The following is a 22,856-nucleotide window of genomic DNA, read 5'->3' as shown; positions in this document are numbered from 1 at the left end:
AGAAATTATTATTGATAAGATAAGGACACAAGAGAATTGATAGCTGCAATCATAAAAGAAGGGAAAAAACAATATAATGCTTCAAGAATGAAATAAACAGAGAAGCAATCAAACAAAAGAACTGTATTTAGAAGAAAGGTGTAAGCAAGAAAAAGAATTGATGAAACAAGATAAACTATAAAAAGCACACAAGACTATTTATCTTTTATTTGGTTGCTCAAAGCAAGAGGTAGCTGTGTGAAGACAGGATGGAAAAGTGTTGTGTGATCAAAAAGATCTTGCTAAGAGATAAGTAATTAAAAAAATATAAAAGATACAGGAATAATGAGATACATCTATTGAAGGAAGAAGAGGTAGATCCAGAAGAAATGGGTGATTATATTTTAAAGGAAGAATTCAGTTTAGGGATAAGGACGATAAGAATGGAAAGGCCTTGGGTATTGACACTATACCTTCAATACTAATAAAGACTGCTAGTGAAAACCTGCAAAATGCTCCATTCCAACTTGTCAGTAAAATTTACGGAAAAAGTTATGTACCTACAGATTTTAAAACAAGTGTCATTGTACTGCTACCAAAAAGAACATGTTTAATGAAATGTGAGCAGTATAAAACAATTAGCTTTTTACCACATGCATCTAAATTACTGACATCAATTTTAGGAAGGACTGAGGGAAAAATGGAAGAATTGGTTACTGATGATCATTTTGAGTTCAGTAAAGGCATGGAAATGAAGGAAGCTATTTTAGGATTGCGGATTATCATTGAAAATACATTAATGAAAGATAGAGACACATATATAGCTTTCAAAGACGTAGAAAAAGCTTTTAATAAAGTGACTTGGGCAAGGCTTTTTGAAAGTCTGAGAGTGGTGGATTGAAATCTAGGGGCGTAAGAGTGGTAGTACATAGTTCCTATGTTGGTGAAACGGTAGTGATAAGGCATGGAGAACATCAACAAGAAACCAGTATTGGACAAAATATACAGTAGATCTGCACATATCACATTATTTGTTCAGTGGTTACATACAGAAAGGGCTGAATGAGGTAAGAGAGAAGTTGGGGGAATTGGGAAGAGTAAGGATAAAAGGAGAAACAGAAGATTTGCTGATTATATAGCAGTGTTGGCAGAGAATAAGCAGATTTTAATGACAACGTTGGAAAAGATAGAATTTGTGCTCAGTACAGAGTGTAATCACATCAATAAAATTAAGACTAAGATACTTGTGGAAAATGAAAACACAATGTATGCTGTGACGAGAATATTTAGAAATAATTTGGGAATATGGACTGCTTTACATATTTGAGCAGTAAGGTAACTTTAGATGGCCGACCAAAAAAGGAAATAGTGAGCTGTATCTACTAGGATAAAAATAGATTTACCAGAAAGCATAATGTCTTCATTTCAAACAAACATAATGAAGGCCTCAAGAAGAAGCTGTTAAAAACTTTTGTGTGCAATGTGTTTTTGTATGAAAGCAAGAGAAGGAATCTTGGAGAGGAGGAGAAAAGCCTAATTAAAACTTTTGAGATGTGGTGCTACTCAGAATGTGGCTAATGAGATATTAAGGATGGATAGCATTGATAAATATTGCCTCTTGATGAAGTTAAAAAAAAGAAGGGCCAGCTAGGTTAGTCTATTGTTAAGACGTGATATGGGGTTGATTAAAATAATATTAGAAGGTGTAGTGGAAGGAAGAATGCTAGACTTCACCTTAATTTAAGGATCAAACTAAGCATGTGCGGTTTCAACAATTGGGTGAAATTTTGAAGAGAGAAATTTAGAGAACAGAGCAAGCTAGAGGTGTGACAAAATTTCTCGAAGAAGATAAATTGGCATAGCTGTCATATTGAAAACAGTAATGTGTGCTATAAATTTTGATGTGTGTGTGTGTGTGTGTGGTGTGTGTGTATATATACATACACTCACACATTTGTAAAGTCAATCCTTTTAAGACCCATATTATCTCTGTACTGATAAATATATAATGTAAATCAACTTGATCCACCCAAATACAGAATTAAGCCATATCTTACCTTATTTTGTTGTTTTTCTACAAGAATTTTTTTGCGGAATTCCACACCATCAGTTGTATGTAAAAAACGTTTTGTATAATTACATATTAAACATAAAAAATATTAAAAAATCAAAATTTAAATTAAAAAGTTAAAAACTAAAATATTAAAATACAAAACTTATATGCAAGGCATATGGAGTCAATTGGGTAACATACATATGGCCAACTAAACACAGTACTGATAGTATTTAATTAAATTAATATTCTATATAATATCTATGAAAGTGTTGGTATCTCTTGCAGCTTTTATAAGCAGAACTCCCTCAAATTCCGACTGTAGGTTGATCAATTTGAATGTTTGCCGGTATTTATGTATATAATATTTTTTCTAAAATATCTAAATTTTTATTTATATTACCTTATTTAATTTCCAATACTTGTAAATTGGTATAAACCTATTAATTCTTACTTAATTACTTGTATTGGTTTACCTGTATAAATATCCTCACAATCATTACATTTTATCTTATAAAAACACCACATAAATTGTATAAATCAGTGTCATTGTTTTTTAAGTATTTTATTATGTGGTTTTTTAGTTCTGTATGCAGGCTTAAATTTATCCTTGTCATGAACTTTGAATATATTTTCTGTAATACTATTGGTATATGAGTATTTTAAGTAAACGTTGTCAACCTTGATGTATTATGTATTGGTTTTAAAGTTATTGTACTATTAAGTTTTGATACTTATGTTTTATATGTTATACTGATAAACATAATTTTTGTTTCCTAATGTGTGATACATGATTTTAATCTGTTTTTTGATGCTGAAAACAAATATGAACTCAGAATCTTTCTATCACCCACAATTTTTGAAAAATTTTAATTAAAGAATTTTTTCTTTTTTCAACATATAGTTAGCATTTTAAGTTCCTATATTATATTTTGTTAGCTCGTTTTATATTGTTTAACTTTGGTAACATAATCTGTAAGCTACAGGATGTCCCATATAAAACGCAACCCAACCTTATATTGGTAGGTATTGAAATAATAAAAAGGCATATGTAAATGTAATTTTTATTATTACCATCCACTACCTTACATTTAGAGTAAATGTTGGAAGTGGCCGCCATCTTCTTGAATACAAGCTTCAATTCTTTTTACAGCGTTTCTTGCAACGTTTTTCAAAATTAGTGGCTGAATATTTAATACAGCTTGTTCAATATTGACTTTCAGTTGTTCAAGTGGTTTGTTGCTGTAGGCTTTTTCTTTGAGGTAACCCCCATAGAAAAAAATCCGCCGCAGTCAAATCTGGAGATCTTGGTGGCCACAAGCCTCGACCAATAACACGATTACCAAAAAATTCCTCAATGAAATCAGAAGTTATACCTGCGTAGTGCGATGTCACACCGTCATGTTGTAGTCAGCAGTGTCTGTCTTCCTCTTCCAAGAGTGCAATGAACTGAAATAAAATATTCTGGTATCGTTCTGCTTTAATGGTGTACTCAAAAAAAAATAGGACCGATTATTTTCTTCCATGATATCGCGCATCACATGCCCAACTTCTGTGGGTGTAATTGTTTTTCGTGATAAACATGGGGATTTTCAGCACTCCAAATTCTACTGTTTTGGCTGTTTACGTAGCCATCCAAATGAAACCGTGTTTCATCTGTGAAAAATAACGAATCCATAACATTAATTCCCTCATGCAGAAATCGACGGAAGCATTGACAATATTGTAGCCGTTTTTCTTTGTCAGGCTCAAGAAATTGATGTACCGTTTGAATGCGATAAGGTCGTAATTGTAATTGTTTGGTCGCCCGATGAACAGTTGATTTAGACAAATTAATTTCAGCAGACAAACGTCTGATCGATTTATTTGGCGAGGCGAATAATTGGTCTTTGATTTCAGTGACTATCTGTATTCAACACTGACGCAGATCTTTAGTGTTCCTTGTTATTAACAGAACCAGTCTCTAAATTTTGCAACTAACCTTAATACTGATGTTTTGTTAGGAGCTGGTTTATCTGGGTACTTATGGCGAAACAAATCTTGCACTGCAACCACTGATTTCGTACTGAAGTACGACTCAACAATGAAAACACATTCATCTAGCGAAAACACCATCTTGTCTCTAGCAATACACTGAACGTTATGATTGCATAGTTGTTACTATCGTTACTGCGTCGCCGCGATGTTCAGATGTTGGACGAGTCCATTTCAGTAACGAGTAGGGGAGTAAGCTTGACTTATGAAATTTCATGGATGAGTGATTGATGGGTTGCATTTTATATGGGACACTCTGTATAAACAATAAAAAATACTAGACAAAGAATTAAATCTTATCACAGTCACATGTTATGACATCATATCTAATACTGAAGAGTGAGCCTTCGTGGACAAGATTAATCATGTCTGTGCAGGTCAAAACACGTAGCTGAAAACACAGCTGTGTTGTTTGTATTAAGCACTAAATTTAGGAATGAATTAATTTTGTTCAGTCTTATTGCTGTCTTAAGTTTGTTAACAGTGCAGTTTCATAATGCCTTAAAATTGTGTAAATGATGTGGATGCCTTTTGTTATGATGTGGTGAATTTACTGTAAAATCAAATAGAAATATAAAAATATATAATTTAATATATTTATAATATATATATAAAAATATATTATATTTAATATATATATATATTTTTTATATATATTTTAATTAAAGGTGTAATGGCTTTCTGTATACCAAAAGTTATAATTTGATTATTTTTGTTAATTTCATTACTAACATCTAGAAAATTTATTGTTCTATTTATATTTACTTCAAGAGAAAGTATTAAATCGTTATGATATGAATTAAGTTTATTCAAAATTATTAGGTATTCATTATTTATGAACCGATCATAAATGACAAAACATCAACATAACGAGTCCATAATAAAACCTTATGTGTGTGAATGATGCCATAAACAATTTTACTCTCAAAATCTTGTAAATATATCTTTGATATAATAACTGATGAAGGAAATCACATAGGTAAGGTATTTTCCAGTGTGTAATGTTTGTTAATAAATTCAAAGTCATTTTGTTGACATATATTCCTTATAATAGTAATGATGTAATCAATAAATTTAGTCTTCATTATTATTTCTTAATTTATTTTTTATTATATGAATTGTTTTATCAAATTGTTCATTACAATTTTATGACAAGGATAAATTTAAACTTGCATACAAAACTAACAACCACATAATAAAATATTTAAAAAACAATAACATTAATTTATGCAATATATGTGGTGTTTATAAGGTAAAATGTGATGACTATGAGAATATATGTTGGAGATTATTGCAGATGAGTGGAGGGGAGTTGTGGCAATTGACGATAAACGGTCAGTCACTTCCCAGGAGGGCAAGCTTGTAGGTGCTCTCCATAGCATATACGTTATTAACCCAGACTTTACACACTAAACTTTTATATAATGATTTTAATAAGTCTGTTGTGTTAAATATTTATTGAATTTACATGCGTAATTATTTTCTTAAACTATACTTTTCGCGTGAGTCTATCTTATGCTTATCTTTAAACTCGCTGTGGGAGTGATACATCTTATACAGTGACTGAAATCATAAACAAGTCATTTAAATGTTAGCTTAAACTTTCTACAGGAACAATCTATATATTAAAATGAAATTTAAACATAACTTTTTATTTATTCTTCGAATGTGTTATGCTTCATCAAGCTTATTAACAGTTACATTTGACGCTTACTTTGCTTATCGTCGATATATCCGTTTCCTTTAAACTAGTATTTGTTAAGTGAGAAAGTAGTAAGGCTTTTAGAAAAGTTTGTTAAATCATTTACTAAATTATAGTATTATTTAGTTTAGCTTCATAAGAATCCGTATATTTCTTTAATTTTTTCATGTTGTTTGCTGTTTGGATACATTCTGAATCAGTACAACTTTCATTTTATTTCCAAGACTTTAACTTGAAATATTGTGTCAGGTATATACCAGAATAATGCAGTTAATAGTACATTTGGTAATTACAAGTTTGCCGATAGTAAGTTATCTATTTAAATACCGTATTAAATATTTTGTCTTTGTTGTATAATTTTAGTATTAGTATTATTAATATTGGAAGCTTATTCTCTGGCCGACGTCATAATTCTGATTATTTGTAATTTGTTTTAATATAGTCTCTTATCATCACGGCCAACTGACCGACTGTCTATGACTAATGTTAGTATTCATTATTTATTGTAAAATAAACAAGCCAATTATAGTAATCTAAGTGCTTATTTGTATAATGTATTAGTTGTTATCTCGTCTAATAATATTTGTATTCCTACATTTACTATTGAAAGAATAATTAGATGTCTTATGAAAACTTATCTATATTATGTCTACCTTTTTTGTGTGAACTGTAATTTTATTATTCCAATAGTCTATGGTTTGTTTTTATATTAAGATAATTAATAATCTTTCATATAATTTATTTCAATCGATTTTTTTGAGTTGAATTTGCACATATTTGTTTATAATTGTTTTATGGTAGTATTCACTGAAACTTTTAAAGATTTTTATTATTGTTTCTTCATTTTGTGAGTGTATTCCATTACTGTTATCATTACAATGTTATTATTGTTGTTGTTGTTGCTCTAGAATTCAATCTGTTTTGTTATCATTTTACTATATTTTAGATTTATTTTGGTTGTAATTCCAAGCACTCGCTTAAGCCGACAATTAAGTTGAGTTCAGACAATAAAATAAGCACACTATCATGGATAAACTTATTGAATTATGTAGGAAACATGATTACATTTAAGGTAGAATCACTTGTATTAAAACATTTATAGATGCTTTCAATATTGAAGTTAATTCTTATTCAGATGTAAATACGCATTTAAAAATTTTAGAAGAGGGTTGGTCAGAATTCAGTTTTGTTCAATCCGAGATTAGGGCAGTTACTATTGATGCTGAATATGAACCAGAAGAAGAAGAACTTTCACTTTTCGAAGAAACGTACTATGCGACCGAAACCCTGATTAATAATATTCTTTTGAAGCAAAAATCATTTTCTGTTCGGTAAGTCTAATATCGATTTGGGCCTATACATCAATTTAAAAAGTGGTTTTAAGTCTGGGTTAATAACGCTTATGCTACGGAGAACGCCTACAAACTTGCCCTGCTGGGAAGTGACTGACCGTTTATTCAATCGCCGCACTCCCCTCCACTCGTCTGCGATAATCTCCAATCAGATTTAACTTTAGGTAAATAAAAAAAAAATAAAATATGCTCAGATTCGTGCGACTTGTCTCGTAAACTAAGAAAAATACATTACCTACTAATTATTGAATGTGACTTAAACAACTGAAAACAAACATCAGCTGTACATAGCATCCAGGTTAAAGGTATCCAGTAACAGTTTGTATTAAGAGAACCAGTTAATATAATTCAACAATTTTTTTAAAAATAAACATGGCAACTAACCAAGTTTTAATGTAGGTTAGTACATATTGAACTTGTTCAATGTGTGCACCTTTTGCAGGTTGACAGATATAGAGATGATAATCTAACTCTTACCCAGGTGTACAGGAACATCTACAGTGTTATTAGACCAACACAATTTTTAATAAATCCCTAAGCAAAAAAGTCCAATGGAGTAATATTTGGAGATCTAGGTGATCTTGCAGTTGAATCTCCTCATCCAATGCAACACCTGGGGAAAGTATTGCTCAATTTTGAAAAATGTCAGTAGCATTTTTTGATTGCCCAATGTTGCTCATAATTAATATAACTCATTTTTGTAACGCAAACAAAAACTTGTTTAACGAAAAGTTTCTTTATGTCTCACGTGGCAACAATGGGCTAAATATATAGCTTGAAATTGATTCACTTTGGCTGCCAAAAAAACTAGTTTCATTACTTTATTTACAGACCTCGTATTGGTTCCATGGTATGTGAAAATATTTTATTATTCAAATTTATTTATTTATCTATCTATCTATTTTGCTGGTATTTGTTGAGTTCTTTTTCTAAAATCATGCTGCAATGAAAGAGACATAATATTGGTAGAAAATCTACAGATGCAAGGCAAGTGTCTTTGTCACATGTACATGAGACTGTGGATGAGCATGAGGATCTATTTTACGATGTTATACAATATAGGAAAGCCACTTTAAACTTCAGATCTATTTTTGAATATGATCCTTATTTGTATTATATTAATCGTAGATTTATATTATATTATTTATATTATATTTGTATTATATTAATTCAGATTTACAAATTGATGCAATGATTAAAATATGCAATCATTGTTTCTTAAAAATATGGAAAGATAAAGCACCTGGCATGTGTTTTTCTGATGGGAAAGTTTCACTTCCTACACTTAATGAACTACCAGAACCAATCAACAGTTTAGTTTTAGGATCTCATCCTTTGTCAAAACATTTTCTCAATAATGTTGAGAAAATGTGTAAAACACAACACTTTATTTCAGATGACTTCTTTCGGTGCTAAACAAATTGCAAATTCATAATATTGACAACACACCTTTGGGTAACGTGGAAGATTTTAAATTAATAATTCATGCAGATCAGGCACCTGTTATTCAGCATTGGGGTCACTATAATGCTGCAACTAATAATGAAGTTGTGTTTTTACTGGTCGATGAAGATAAAGACCTAGAGATATAATCTTATATTGTCATGACTGTCAAATGCAATGTGTGTCTGAGCTTCATTGCTCTTATAATCCTTTACAATATCCCCTTATGTTTTTGCAGGGTGAAGATTGTTATTATCTAACTATTCTGCTAAATAATAATGAACAAAATAAAACACTTTCCTGCATGCAATTTTATGCTTATTGACTTACTGTCGTGATAACATTAATAATTTTTTAGATTATTACAGAAACTTATTTAATCAATATTGTGTTAACATGATGGTCAAAATGATCACTTAAAGATTACCCTTTATTCGTAATAATAAAAAAAAAAATATGTGCTGATAATTACATTCATCGTTGAGATATACTGTGCAATAAGATATTAATAGTATTATAGTAATAATACAAGAAAGGTCAAAGTGTCATACTTCCCTCATCTTTCACTGGTTACCACGGCATATTCAAGAGAAATCTCAATATGCTGTGATATACGTGTGTAAACATAGGCGTCCAGATTTATTTATAACTTTTACGTGCAATCTTGAATAGCCACAAATAAAAAAATGAACTATTCACTGATTAAAAATCTACTGATAGACACTATATTATATCCAGAGTTTTCCATTTGAAAATTCCATTGTCTGCTATTGTCACATTGCTATAATGCTTACATTAATGTTGAATTTTGCAACTCTGTGCAAGCGATTTGATATATCTGCAAATATATTACCAAAGGTTCAGATCAGGCAACTTTTTAGTTGAAAATCAAAGGGATGAATTGAATCATTACATTAATGGTAGGTGAATATGTACATCTTAGGCCGATTGATGATTTTTTGACTTTCCAATACATCTATGCTATCCCACCATTGCTCACTTAGTGGCTCATCTAGAAAACTATCAATGTAGTTAATTCACTGAACAAAATCTCCAACAAGTCCTTAAAAGTCTACAGAAGACCACTCTTATTGCTTTTTTTCAGCAGTTCGATGACTTAAGACACTGTTATAGCAGAACTGACATCGAAGGATTTCCTGGAATTTAAAAGGATGCTGCTCTGGTTAGAATATATATATAATTAATCCAAACCAAAGTGAATACTTTCATCTGCGTATGTTATTGCATTATCTTAAAGGACCCACATCTTTTGATTACTTGAAAACTATTGATGGTGTGCTACACCAAACATATAAAGCTACTTGCACTGCACTTGGGGTTATTGGAGAAGGATAATTACTGGAAAGATACTTCCTGATGCTTCAATCTGTCAGTCTTCACCAAAATTCAGAGAATTATTTGCAGTTATATTAGTTTTTTGTCATCCTGACCAACTAAATGTATTGTGGGAAGTATTCCAAAAAGATTTTTGTAAAGATGTCTTATATCAAATCCGACATCAAACCAATAACATAGAGAATACAGTTTCTGGTGAAATATTAATAGAGATCTCATTGAGATAAGATACTGTTGTTACAGTAAGTGAGAAAACCTTATGCGATTTCGGTTTATCAACACTTTATGATAATCAAGAAGCTATTAATGCTTATGATACAATGTTAAAACTTTCTTTCAATGTTGATGAACAGAAAGAATTAAGTATTAATCTTCCTAAATTAGTATCAGATCAGCGTCAGGCGTTTGATAATATAAATGACAGTGTTGCTAGCAACAACCTAAAAATTTTTTTCTTAGATGCTCCTGGAGGCACTGGGAAAATTTTCTCAATCAGTCTACTTCTTGATCAAGTTCACTCAAATATAAATGGGTATAGCATCATTAGGAATAGCTGCTACACTTATAAATGGTGGGAGAACTGCATATTCTACTTCTAAGTTACCGTTAAATGTTGCATGTGGGTAAGAATCTGTTCTATTCCTAAAAATCAAATTTAGCAAGATGCTAAACTTATAGTGTGGGATGAATGCACAATGAGTCATCGAGCTCATATTGAAGCCATTGTTCGAAAGCCCGATCATGCGGTAAATTAATGGGTGGTATAACTTTCGTGTTCAGGCTGTTACCACATATATTCGTAATTTAATATTGGCGGACGAACACGGTAGCAACTCAGATGTAAGCTAGCGCCCAGTATACGGACGCGCTGATACAACCATCACCACCGCCGCTCAGTTGACCTCGCAGTTCTCCCACCATAGCGGCGCTGCGGCCCTACCACTCTCAGATTCCAATAAAAAAGCGTGTACGAGAGTGAATTTTGTAATTCATCGTCGACCACCACCTGGAGAAGATCAAGAAGAAGAAGTTCTCTAGCCCCTTCAACGTGGGACCTCCAGGCGGACGCCAACATCCCCGCCGGAGCACACAAGGCGCCCAACAACATTGACTGCCTGGTTGCGAGCATCCGTGCAGCATTTCCGCCGGTGATAACGGCAACCTTCAGCGGTCTACCGCCTATAACAGCCAGCAAAAGAAGTCGTTGGGCATGCAGCAAAATGTCCGCGCAATACCTAAAAGCCATGCGGTGAGCCCAGACAGACGCAGCATACAGCATAATAACTTCGCTGACACCTTTGTAAAGAATACGCATGGTACGGTAATTCAACCCTCAATTGGGATGAATGACTACGGATTCCATCAGCGGCCTTTTCTGCTACATACTGTAGATGTTCCTTGAACCGAAAATTTTCATCGAAGATAACACCCAGGTATTTTTGAATCGTATCGTACCAAATGGGGAGACCAGCCATTCGGACTCGGATTCGTCGGGTAGCAGACAATCGGCTCTTAAGCAACATCATTGTGGTTTTTTTCTGGGATGAAAATCATCTTACGTTGGAGACTACACAGTCCGAGTGTCTCATAAGCACGAGTAGCTCGGGACTCTACCTCGTTGCGCGAATCCCCTTCAGTCAGTAGCAGCACATCGTCAGCGGTCTACCACATGAGGACCCAAAACTGTTCCTCTCTCGTCTACAAATAGCTACAAAAACAGAGTGCCCGTTGAGCAATGGGCCGAGTACGTCGAACGGTAGCTGACGATTTTTTGGTCCGAGTTCATCGACCGATTTCGGCGTCAATATAACCGCCCGCAGACTACTGCCAAGCTCTGGTCTCAACTTTACGGACAAACGCAAGGAGCTAACGAATCGGCGGAACTTTTCCTGTTGCAGAAGAGAAAACTCATTCACCGACTAGCTCCCGATAGTGAAGTTGCCTTCCTACCGATATTGCTGGAGCAGCTGAGACCCCAGATTCGACTTTCGCTGCGAGCGGCAACCGTTCATGATATTGACGACCTCCTGCATCATTGAAGCAGACGGACAGGAAAATTAGCTACAATGTTAAAGAGTACTAATGAAATCCGCGTTAGTTCTGGGCGGAGTTCGCTGGATAGAGTAGGTGAGCTTCAATCGGATACTTCTGTGGCTAGAACAAATGACAAGGCAACTCGACAGAGAAGCAGCTTGGCTCCGTGGTGTCATTACTTCCCGGAGCGCCATTTCCACAGGGATTGCCCAATAAGAAAGTCGCAACAGCGAAACGAGTAAGAATCCCGGTTGTGGAGCCAACCGGGGCCCTCAATCAACTAGGCTCAGACATCCCTAGAATCACTGTCGAGTACCAGGACGACAAACAAAAGCGACTGTAGATTCTGTGGCCAACTTCAGCTTTGGAAGAGCTGAGTTGTTATCGTGGCAAGCCAATTCCAACACAGACATCAAGATAAATCTGGCATTGAATTCTACTTCCTGCTGTACCACCGGAGTGGTGCAAATAGAGCTTCTCTGCGGCGACACGAAAATTTCCACAACGCTTCTGCTAATTCCGGGGCTTCGGGAAGAAATTATTTTGGGATACGACTGGCTGAAGAAGCAACAAGCTGTGTTGAACTACAGTCGTGGCTGCCTCCATCTGGTTAGGGAAACCCGCAAAACCGTTTTTTGGCACGATCGAGCCGAACCTGCGGCATCAAAACTGGACTGGTTGGCAGTGAAAAGTACAGCACCCCCTGAGGTAAAGACAGGATTGGAAACCGTGTTAAAGCGGCACCAGGTAGTGTTTTCCAGCACTCCCTTGCAACCAACTCGGTCAGCCATACATGGGATCCGACTTCGGGAAGGAAGCCGGCCCGTTTCGCTTACCGATATAACGGTACAGCGAAGACAAAGAAACGGACTATTAAGTGAACAAGTGAAAGAGATGCTGAGACAAGAGGTAATAGAGCCGTCGACATCACCCTACAGCTCTCCAGTAGTGATTGTTAAGAAGAACTCTTCACCACGTTTTTGTGTAGACTTCCAGCGCCTGAAGCACATCATGGAAGATGTAGACTCACCACTGCCACTGATCTATGAGACTTACTAGGGAAGCGTCCGCGTCTTCTCAACAATCGATCTTAAAAGTGACTATTGGCATATACTCCTGGCGAAATCAGCGAAACGTTTTACAGCATTTTCAGTTCCAGATGGCGGCCGATACCAGTTCCGAGTCATGCCGTTCGGCTTGAAAAATGCAGTTACCATATTCCAGCATCTAATGCAGGACGTTCTCACTGGCCTCCTCCGCCAGTGCTGCCTGGTCTACCTGGACGACATTATTGTTTACAGTAGTAGCTGGGAAAACAGTTAACGCCACCTAGCCTTGGTTCTTGAACGCCTACAACTTCACCAACTGACGTGCTCTTTGGAGAAATGTCAATATGGTTGAGACGAGGTGTCATTTTTTGGCCATGAGATAACACCTATGGACAATATTCCGCAGCAGCAACACGTACGTGCCAACATCGAACACAAGACTCCTGGGTCAAAAAAGGAGCTGCAGAAGTTCCTCAGCACCTGTAACTAGCTGCGAGAGTATATCCCAAGATTCTCAGAGATTTGTCAAGATTCTCAGAGAGCTCTGGCTCGTCCATTGAAATCAAACCAGGCTTCCTCTTAGCGTCAGTTGGGTACCCATTACGTGGCAGTGGTGGTCCCCAGAGCCCCTCAGTGTCGGGTCGGCGTCGGTCGTCGTTCGCCGGCACGGCCGAGGCGGGTCTCCCATAGCGATCCCACACTGAGCAGGCTTCTGCTGCTGAGTCCGCTGGCCAGGGCAACTGAAGCCCGGTGAGCTGGAGCGGGATGGTAGCATCCGCGTTCACCGGCTCCCTCGGGGGGCCGGCCTGGCCTGCTGCTCCGGCAGGAATGTTTACTTCCACTGGGAGGTTCCATGTTGAGGCAGCTAGGGAACTTCTTCCGTCTTTTTCCATCTTCTTCTTCTTCTTCTTCTTCTTCGTGGTTGATGATGAATTAAAAATTCACTCTTGTGCACGCCCTTTTATTAGAGCCTGAGAGTGGTGGAACTGTAGCACCGCTGTTGTGGGAGAACTGTGCAGCAGGAGTGATGCTTGTACCAGCACATATGTATACTGTGCTTCGGCTGACATTTGAGCTCCTACCGTTGTTGTCCGCCAATATTAAGTTAGGCATACATGTGGTAATATATATATATATATAATAACATGTCATGATTGATCAACGTTCATTAGAAACTACTGAAATTTTTTTTTGACTGGTTTGATGCAGCTCTCCAAGATTTCATATCTAGTGCCAGTCATTTCATCTCAGTATACCCCCTATATTCTACATCCCTAACAATTTGTTTTATATTTGCCAAACGTTGCCTGCACAATTTTTCCCATCTACCTGTCCCTACAATAGCGACTATTCTAGGATGCCGTAATGTGCGGCCTATAAGTCTCTCTTCTTTTAAGTATATTTTTCCAAATGCTTTTTTCTTCATCAATTTGCCACAACACCTTTTCATTTGTCACCGTATCGACCCATCTGATATTAACATTCTCCTACAGCACCACATTTCAAAAGCTTCTAATCTTTTCTTCTCAGTTACTCTGGCCATCCAAGTTTCACTTCCATATAAAGCTACGCTCCAGACATACACTTTCAAAAATGTTTTCCTGACGTTTAAAATAATTTTTGATGTAAGCAAATTATTTTTTGACTGAAAGCTCGTTTCACTTTGTGCTATTCAGCATTTTATATTGCTCTTCTGCTTCGTCCATCTTTAGTAATTATATCTTCCCAAATAATAAAATTCTTCTACCTCCATAATCTTACCTCTTCCTACTTTTATATTCAGTGGTCCATATACATTATTTCTACTACATTTCATTACTTTTGTTTTGTTCTTTATTATTTTCATGTGGTAGTTTTTGCATAGAACTTCATCCATTCCATTCATTGTTTTTTCTAAATCATTTTTCCTCTCAGCTAGAGTTACTATATTATCAGCAAATGGTAGCATCTTTATCTTTTCACCTTGCACTGTTCCTCCAGATCGAAATTGTTCTTTAACATCATTAACTGCTAGTTCTGTGTAAAGATTAAAAAGTAACAGGGATAGGGAACATCCTTGTCAGACTCCCTTTTTTATTATGGCTTCTGCTTAGTTCTTCGATTATTACTGTTGCAGTTTGGTTCCTGTAAATGTTAGCAATTGCTCTTCTATCTCTATACTTGAACCCTAAATTTTTTAAAATGCTGAACATTTTATTCCAGTCTACATTATCAAATGTCTTTTCTAAGTCTATAAATGCTATGTAAGTTGGTTTGTTTTTCTTTAATCTTCCTTCTACTACTAATCTGAGCACTAAAATTGCTTCCCTTGTCCCTGCTTTTCCTGAAACCAAATTGGTCTTCTCCTAACACTTCTTCCATTCTCCTTTTAGGTCTTCTGCACAGAATTCTAGTTAAATTTTTTTTTTGGTATGAGTAGTTAAGCTAATAGTTCTGTATTCTTCACATTTATCTGCCTCTACTTTCTTTGGTATCATGACAATAACACTCTTTTTGAAGTCTGATGGAACTTCCCCTGTTTTGCAAATATTACACATCAGTTTGTATACTCTATTTATTGCTTCCTCACTTGCACTGCGCAGTAATTCTGCAGGTATCCTGTTTATCCCAGGAGCCTTTTTGCCATTCAAATCTTTTAATGTTCTATTAAATTCAGATCTCAGTATTGTATCTCCCTTTTCATCCTCTTCAACTCCCTTTTCTTCCTCTATAACACTGGTTTCTAATTCATTTCCTCCATATAACTCTTCAGTATATTCCACCTACCTATCGACATGTTCTTTCGTATTATAAATCTGTTAACCATCTGCATTTAACACATTATTAAATTTTAATTATGCACCACGAAAATATTAAGTTTCCTGTATGCTCTGTCTATTTTACTAATGATCATTTCTCTTTCCACTTCTTAACACTTTTCTGTAATCCACTCTTCTTTAGCTAATTTGCACTTCCTGTTTATAATATTTCTTAATTGTCGATAGTTCCTTTTACCTTCTTCATCACTAGCATTCTTGTACTTTCTACATTCATCCATCACCTGCAATGTATCCTCTGATATCCAAGACTTCCTACCAGTTTTCTTTGTCCCACCGAAGTTCACTTCTGCTAATTTAAGAATTTTCTTTTTAACATTCTCCCATTCTTCTTCTATATTTTCTGCCTTATTGTTTTTACTCAGACCTCTTGCGATGTCCTCTGCAAAAATCTTCTTTACCTCCTCTTTCTAAAGCTTCTCTAAATTCCACCAATTCATAGGACACCTTTTCTTCATGTTTTTAAACCCCAATCTACATTTCATTATCATTAAATTATGGTCACTATCAGTGTCTGCTCCAGGATATGCTTTGCAGTCGAGAGTTGATTTCTAAATCTTTGTTTAACCATGATATAATCTATCTGATGCCTAGAGTATCACCAGGCTTTTTCCATGTGTATATTCTTCTATTATGACTTAAACTGGATGTTGGCAGTTAATAAATTATACTTCATGCAAAACTAAATAAGGTAGTCTCCTCTTTCATTCCTTTTGTCCAGCCCTTATTTACCTACAATATACTGAAGATAAATTGATGAAAATTTGCATACACTTTCTTCTTACGGTGTAAGTGCATACTAAGAGAATCCACTCTGAAATTCCAAGTTTAAGGGGTTAAAATGGAGTAACAATGAAATTATTATTTTTTTTTTTTTTTGATTTCTCAGCAACAGGCGTAGTAGATATCATTTTAATTTTTGTTGAGTGCAATCTTAATATGAATATCTAAAAATTGATTTCTACATTTTTTTTTTTTAAATTAAGAGATTAAAAGTATTAAAATTAATTTTTGAAGTTTTTTAAACCCTGTTATTTTTTTTAATTTCTCAGTAACAAATGAAGAATTCAACGTGATTTTTAGTGAGTGTAATCTTCATGTCAATAAACCAATTTCTAGATTTTTTAAATTCAACCTTGAAAGGAGATTAATAAAGGTAAAAAAATGTTTAATCAATGACTATAAATTTCCTAATCCTGACTTTAGTAAACTAGATATTTAGTAGATTTAGGCTTGCAAACACTCTTCAGATAAGTATTTAAAAACCATTTTAGGTTATTTTTAATTTTGATTTTTTAAGTGGTATGAAGGTATATGGTATTGTGGCTCAACCAGCACAGCAACTGTCATCATAACTGAATGTGTGACTGACTGCACCTATCTCCAGTTACTTGACTAAAGAACTTAAAATAAAAGAATTGACCATTATGGGAAGTGCAAGTAATCATATAGTACAGGCGAAGCTGCAATGGGGAGATATACATACATATATACTAACACACTCACACAAACATATACACATATACACACACACACACACACACACAAATTGGATAACAAGAATGGCCTCAAACTAATCCCAACAAATAAAGTGAAAAGATTATATTTAGTGTATTTTAATACATAGAATATAATAACATGGTAAAGTTTCTGCAGAGTTAATCATTTTGAGATTTCAGAGTTAATGTATAAAAAAAATTGAATGATACCAAAGGGCAACATTTGGAATTTATGTCTGTTTATCTGAAAGACTACAGAAGAAGCTTTAAGACAATATGTTTTAAATATTCTCCTATTTTGACTTAGAAACCAATTAAAACAAGTGTTGTAATTAAGATTCATTATCTTTATAAAATCACACTTGTTTTCATCATTAACAGAGGATTGTCAGATAGTTTATTGTATTGAAATTCAGATAAAAATAATGTTAGATTTGAAAAATAATTATTGTTATTAATTATCTCTTATTTATCAATTTAGGTAGAAGAATGCTACATTGATTCTGCTGGTTTATTTCAAAGCAAAAAAGTTGAAATTACTAAAGAACCTAGCAGTAAATTTGATGATAATGAATTACCTTCACAGCTTACCACATTCAACCTGGGTTTGAAAGAAGAAGAAAAATTAGCTAGAAGTAAATTGGTTTTACCATATTTAAAGTAAGTATTTATTCATAACTTTTTTTTTGAGTCATTGGATATTTATGTTTTTGACTGAATTTATGTTTTTCTCAGTTAGTTTATTTATGTCCTAATCTTTTAATCCCAGCTTAAGTACTATATCCTCAGTTTTTTGTCTGTTTCAATCTTTTATAAATAATCTTTTAGCAAATAAATAAATATAATTTATTTCTGAACTCAAGTTTTTAATTGAGAAAATAAATTCATCCTCACCCTTTGTGTAATGATTCAAAAACAACTCATGGTTTGTTTTTATCACTAAGCCTTTGAGGAACCACTTCAAACAAATCTTTTTGCGCTTGAGATGAGTATGAATGGTTACAATTTCATATAAAATAGTATAAAGATTAAATTAAAAGATTTTAACTAATATGAAGCCTGAAATCTTATCAGTCTAGTTTGATGAATTCATTAGCATGATGCAGCAAATCATATGTAATAACAGATGGGTGATCACTTTGGTCATGGTTGTGCAAAATCAGTTTGTTCCATTATAATGGATGTAAGATTTTCTTGCTCCCTGCATTAAAATTTTGACACCATTGCCATACTGATGATTAATCTGTCACTTCTCCATGAATTCCCTTGATTTGATTGTGAATATAGTCTGATTTTCAATGTTTTTCCATATCTATAAAACATACATTAAACCCTTTTATCTCTTTATATGTACATCTCACCAATAGATCTTATTAAACCATTTGTGTCCTTCATTCCCCTCTCCCTTCCTAAATCCAAGTTCTTTTGTAATAATTTTTTTTTTAACTTAATCTTCTATTTAGAATTTGTAGAAGAATTTTTTATGAAGGTAAAATCAAACTAATTCTCCTGTATTCTTGATACTTTACTTCACCATGTTGTTTTGGACTGTTTTTGGAAAATGTAATACCCAAATCCTATTGGATTACACAGTTTCAGTATCTCTTGTATTGAAAAATTTCTTAATAAATTTTTTTTTCATCAAAACTTTTAATCTTGTTTATTGAAGCCCGTCTATTCCTGTAGCTTTTCCATTCTTCAAATCATTTACTGATTATACAATTTCTTACTCGTATTGCTGCTCCTATTTCATCCTCCTCTGTTTGAAAATTATCTTCTACGGGAAGCTCATTTGGTTTTATGTTAAATTGTTGTAGTTCCAAGCATTCCCTCCATCTTTTAACTACAATTTCCTCATTGTATTATACTATGTCATTTCTACTGGCAATTTCTTTAGTACCAATTCTCTTCCTCCAAATGTATCATGCCCTTTCCTTACTTTTTATACATTAGTTCATAATGCCTTTTTCTTTATAAATCTTCTACATCTAAGAATTCATCTGTTAGCCATTTCTCCTTTGCTTTCTGTGTTTTTTTGTCTTATTAGTTAATTATTAATTTTTCTGTACTTTACTTTCATTATCATTCATATAATTCTGTTTTCTTCTATCTTCGATTTTTTCACCCATCTATCTGTATTCTTCTTACCTTAAAGTTGCCAGTTATTTGCTCTGCTGCTGTTTTTATGATATCTTTCTTATTTAACCAAAATTCATTTGCTCTATTGCCTTCTGCATTTTTATTGTATAAATTTGTGAGTTAATTTCTCATTTCTTTTATTATTTTTCCACTGTTGTTAATTTTTTCAAATTCCATTTAGTTTACTTTCTTTGTTTTTAACTCTCTTCAGTATCATTAAGCTACTGATATGTAGTCAGGAGAAGAACTCTATTTAAAACGAGGTGTGAGAGGGATGTAATATATACAAGTGATGTTCTAACATTGGTTCATTGTTGATGTTTTTATTAGTGTACAGTAGTGTTTGTATTTTTGTATAAAATCAATTTATTACAGTGAATAAAGATTGTTGTATTTTATGATATCATTGTAGATTTCAAATGAAGTAAAGTGTTGAATATATAAAACTAATTATAATGTGTAAAGAAATATTTTTCAAAATGTAATAAAGTGATGTGAAGAAATAGCTTTTTAACAAAAGTACCAAACAAATGTTAAATTACTGCAATGTTTTGATATATACAGTTTAATGGAAAGGAAGCTCTATATAATGAATGTGGAACTGTACCAACACCAGGAAAAAATAGAAAACGGCCTGAATATAGAAATTGTTGACTTTGATCAATATAATAAAAGTGCTAATAGAAAATTTTTATTTAAGACAGAAAATTGTTCAAAGGTGTTCTAGAGGTTGTTATTTGTATTATAAAATAGAATTGATTTTAAGTGGAAACCCTGCACTCTTTCAAAAATTTTAAAAGGTAAGGATTTAAGTAGATGATGTATATGTCTAAAAGAAAACTTTTGATTGAGTGATAAGATTAGTAAATGCCAGATTTAGGTACTTATAAAAAAAATGTAAAAATTAAGCCTTAAGTAAACCATAAATTATTACACTTTCAGGAAGTGTTGGGATAGTGGGATGTTATTGATTTATGAGCAGAAGTGCTTCTAATCAATTGATTGTGGTTTATATCAGAAAACAAGAAAAATTAGTTATTGAGTGCGAATAAATATTTAAAGCAGACTCTACATTTGGAGAAAATGGATAAAATAAATTTTGAAAGGTGGTTAACAGAAAAAATAATAACCAAATTTATTATATTAACACTATCTGTGATAATGTACAATGCTCATTTCCATGACATGCAGATTAACAAATTTCCCAATAAAGATTTTGTTAAAGATAATATAGTCAATTAGAAAAAAATGAAATTATTTAGGTGCTCAAAATATGGGACTGCATTGTATGATTTAGTTGAAAAACATAAAACTGAAAGAAAAAACATTTTGAGGTGATAAACGTTTTGCTGATTACATTCATAGAACAGTGCACCTTTCTCCATACATGTGTAAGCTCAATACAGTAGAATTAGCATGGGCTAAAATCATTATATTTGACCAGCTAACAATTCTGGGGTTATGTCAATGACAAAATTACAGCAACTTCTTCAGGAAGGTTAAAAACTCTATTTAAAAATACTGGGTTTGTTTATTTATTTTCTGTAGGGAAAGTGGAAAAAAGATGGAATAATGGAGAATGTGATTGATGATTTTATTGAATAGTGGAGAGAATAATAATGAAAGTGATATTGATAGCCATAGTGATAATGATAATTCTGTTATAAAGTGTTATAATGGCAGCAGTTTAGACGACAGTAATTATGAAATTTTCACGGTCCAGCAGTTTGATTCACTGGATTGAGGAACGTGAAATTAATGTTTTTATTAGTGTACATACTTTGCTGCGCCTGGCTATCATTCTACAGGCTGTCTAGAGTTCTTGTGCTGACTCAGCTTCAGTATATTATTGCTATCAATTCCTGGTAATCCTTATGCATTTATTTTTTGTTATAATTTTAAATTTTCTTCTGCAATTATTTAGTTTGTTGTTTATCTGTTTTTTCTGCTAGTGATTTCATGTTCACTGTCTTCTTTTATGGTTTTCAAACCAAGAATTTGTTATGAACATTTTATTCTTCTCTGCAAAACTAAATAAGACTTTCTTCCCTTTCATTTGTTGTGCCCAGCCATACTTTCCCACTAATTGCTCATCCTGTCCTTCCACTACCACAGTTTCCAATGCGTATTATCATACTATAACAGTGATTACTTTTCTGTTCCATAATTTTCTATATCTGGTCATATGTAACTACAATTGCATCATCTTTGCATTGATTAATTGGCATTTATACTTCTATTAAAAACATATCCTTTGTTTACATTTTACTTTATCATTGTTTAGATTCCTACATCATTTCTTCCTATTTTTCCTGAATGTTGTAACTTCAATTACTCCAGTTATTTCCATTATCTTTTTTCATCTCTCCATTTTAAACTTTGTTACAGAACTGAAAACTCCGGTGGATCAATTTATTATGAGCCAGATGAGAATGATGACTGGGACGAAGAAGATCCAGATGATGACCTAGATGTATGAAATGATTGTCTGTAATCTTATTTCTTAATGTTTTAAAAATTCCATTACAGTGTTAATCAGTTTTGTGTTTGTGAAATATGTAATAAAAGTAAACGTTTTGTTATGGTTTTTCTCTTTTTTTTTTAATTTCCTATTGTGTTGTTTTTAAGGTTAATATAATCCAGTCATTGATTATTTTTTTTCTTTATATAATTTTAAAATGAATTAGTCTAAGATAAAGAAATTGTATTGATAGTAGGGAAAATTCCTAGACAAATGTTTTAATAAATAGTTGGCTACTGTTCTTATATTTTTGGTCAAGGTCACTATAATTATTTGGCCTTTACTGCATTTTTGTTTTTTTTTATTTCCTATGTTGAATGAAGTTAATGGCTAATTACAATTGACAGTTAGATAATTTGGACTGTAGCATAATGTTAAAAGTTAGCAAACTAATACAACAGTAATTCTGACTAATACTTTAGAGATTCTTTGTCAAGAATCTCTATTGTGTAATAGATCATTTGTAAAATAGTACTGCTTATTTCTCAGGCAATTTTCTTACTCAACCTTTTGTCCCAGACAGAGCACATTTGTGTATTGTAAATATTGGATTTTTTTTTTCTATTATCTTATTGTTTGTGAAGATTTATAACATTTTGTAATTAATGTAATAAAAAAATATATTTTATATAGTTATTTGAAAATTTAACATTGAAAGTATGAGTTAAGTCAAAGAATAAAGTGAGATTTAAAAAAAAATGTTTATTTACACTTATAAAGAAAATACCTTTATTTTTCAACAAAACCCCCCTCCTATTTCTATGCCCCTAATCCATCTTATAACAAGCTTTTAAATTTCTTTCTGAAAGAAGCATAAGTCTGATGTATGGCAATTTTTGCATCACTTCCGTGACCTCTTCATCAAAACAAAAATGATTT

At 33.2% G+C, this 22,856-nt stretch overlaps 1 protein-coding gene across 1 annotated transcript in view; it reads left to right on the top strand.

The window, feature by feature from the left end:
- The window catches only part of Elp5 (Elongator complex protein 5), a 37,486-nt gene extending 15,443 nt beyond the window's left edge, over positions 1–22,043 (top strand). Inside the window, exons 5-6 of the mRNA XM_075369559.1 lie at positions 17,799–17,977; positions 21,845–22,043. Coding sequence (XP_075225674.1) covers positions 17,799–17,977; positions 21,845–21,935 — 270 coding nt within the window. The 3' untranslated portion in view covers positions 21,936–22,043. The remainder of the gene's footprint in view (positions 1–17,798; positions 17,978–21,844) is intronic.
- The last annotated feature ends 813 nt before the right edge of the window (positions 22,044–22,856 follow it).

Source organism: Lycorma delicatula, chromosome 1 (assembly GCF_047948215.1).
Source record: "Lycorma delicatula isolate Av1 chromosome 1, ASM4794821v1, whole genome shotgun sequence".
Taxonomy (NCBI): Eukaryota; Metazoa; Arthropoda; class Insecta; order Hemiptera; family Fulgoridae; genus Lycorma; species Lycorma delicatula.
This window is presented reverse-complemented; position numbering and strand designations above follow the sequence as displayed.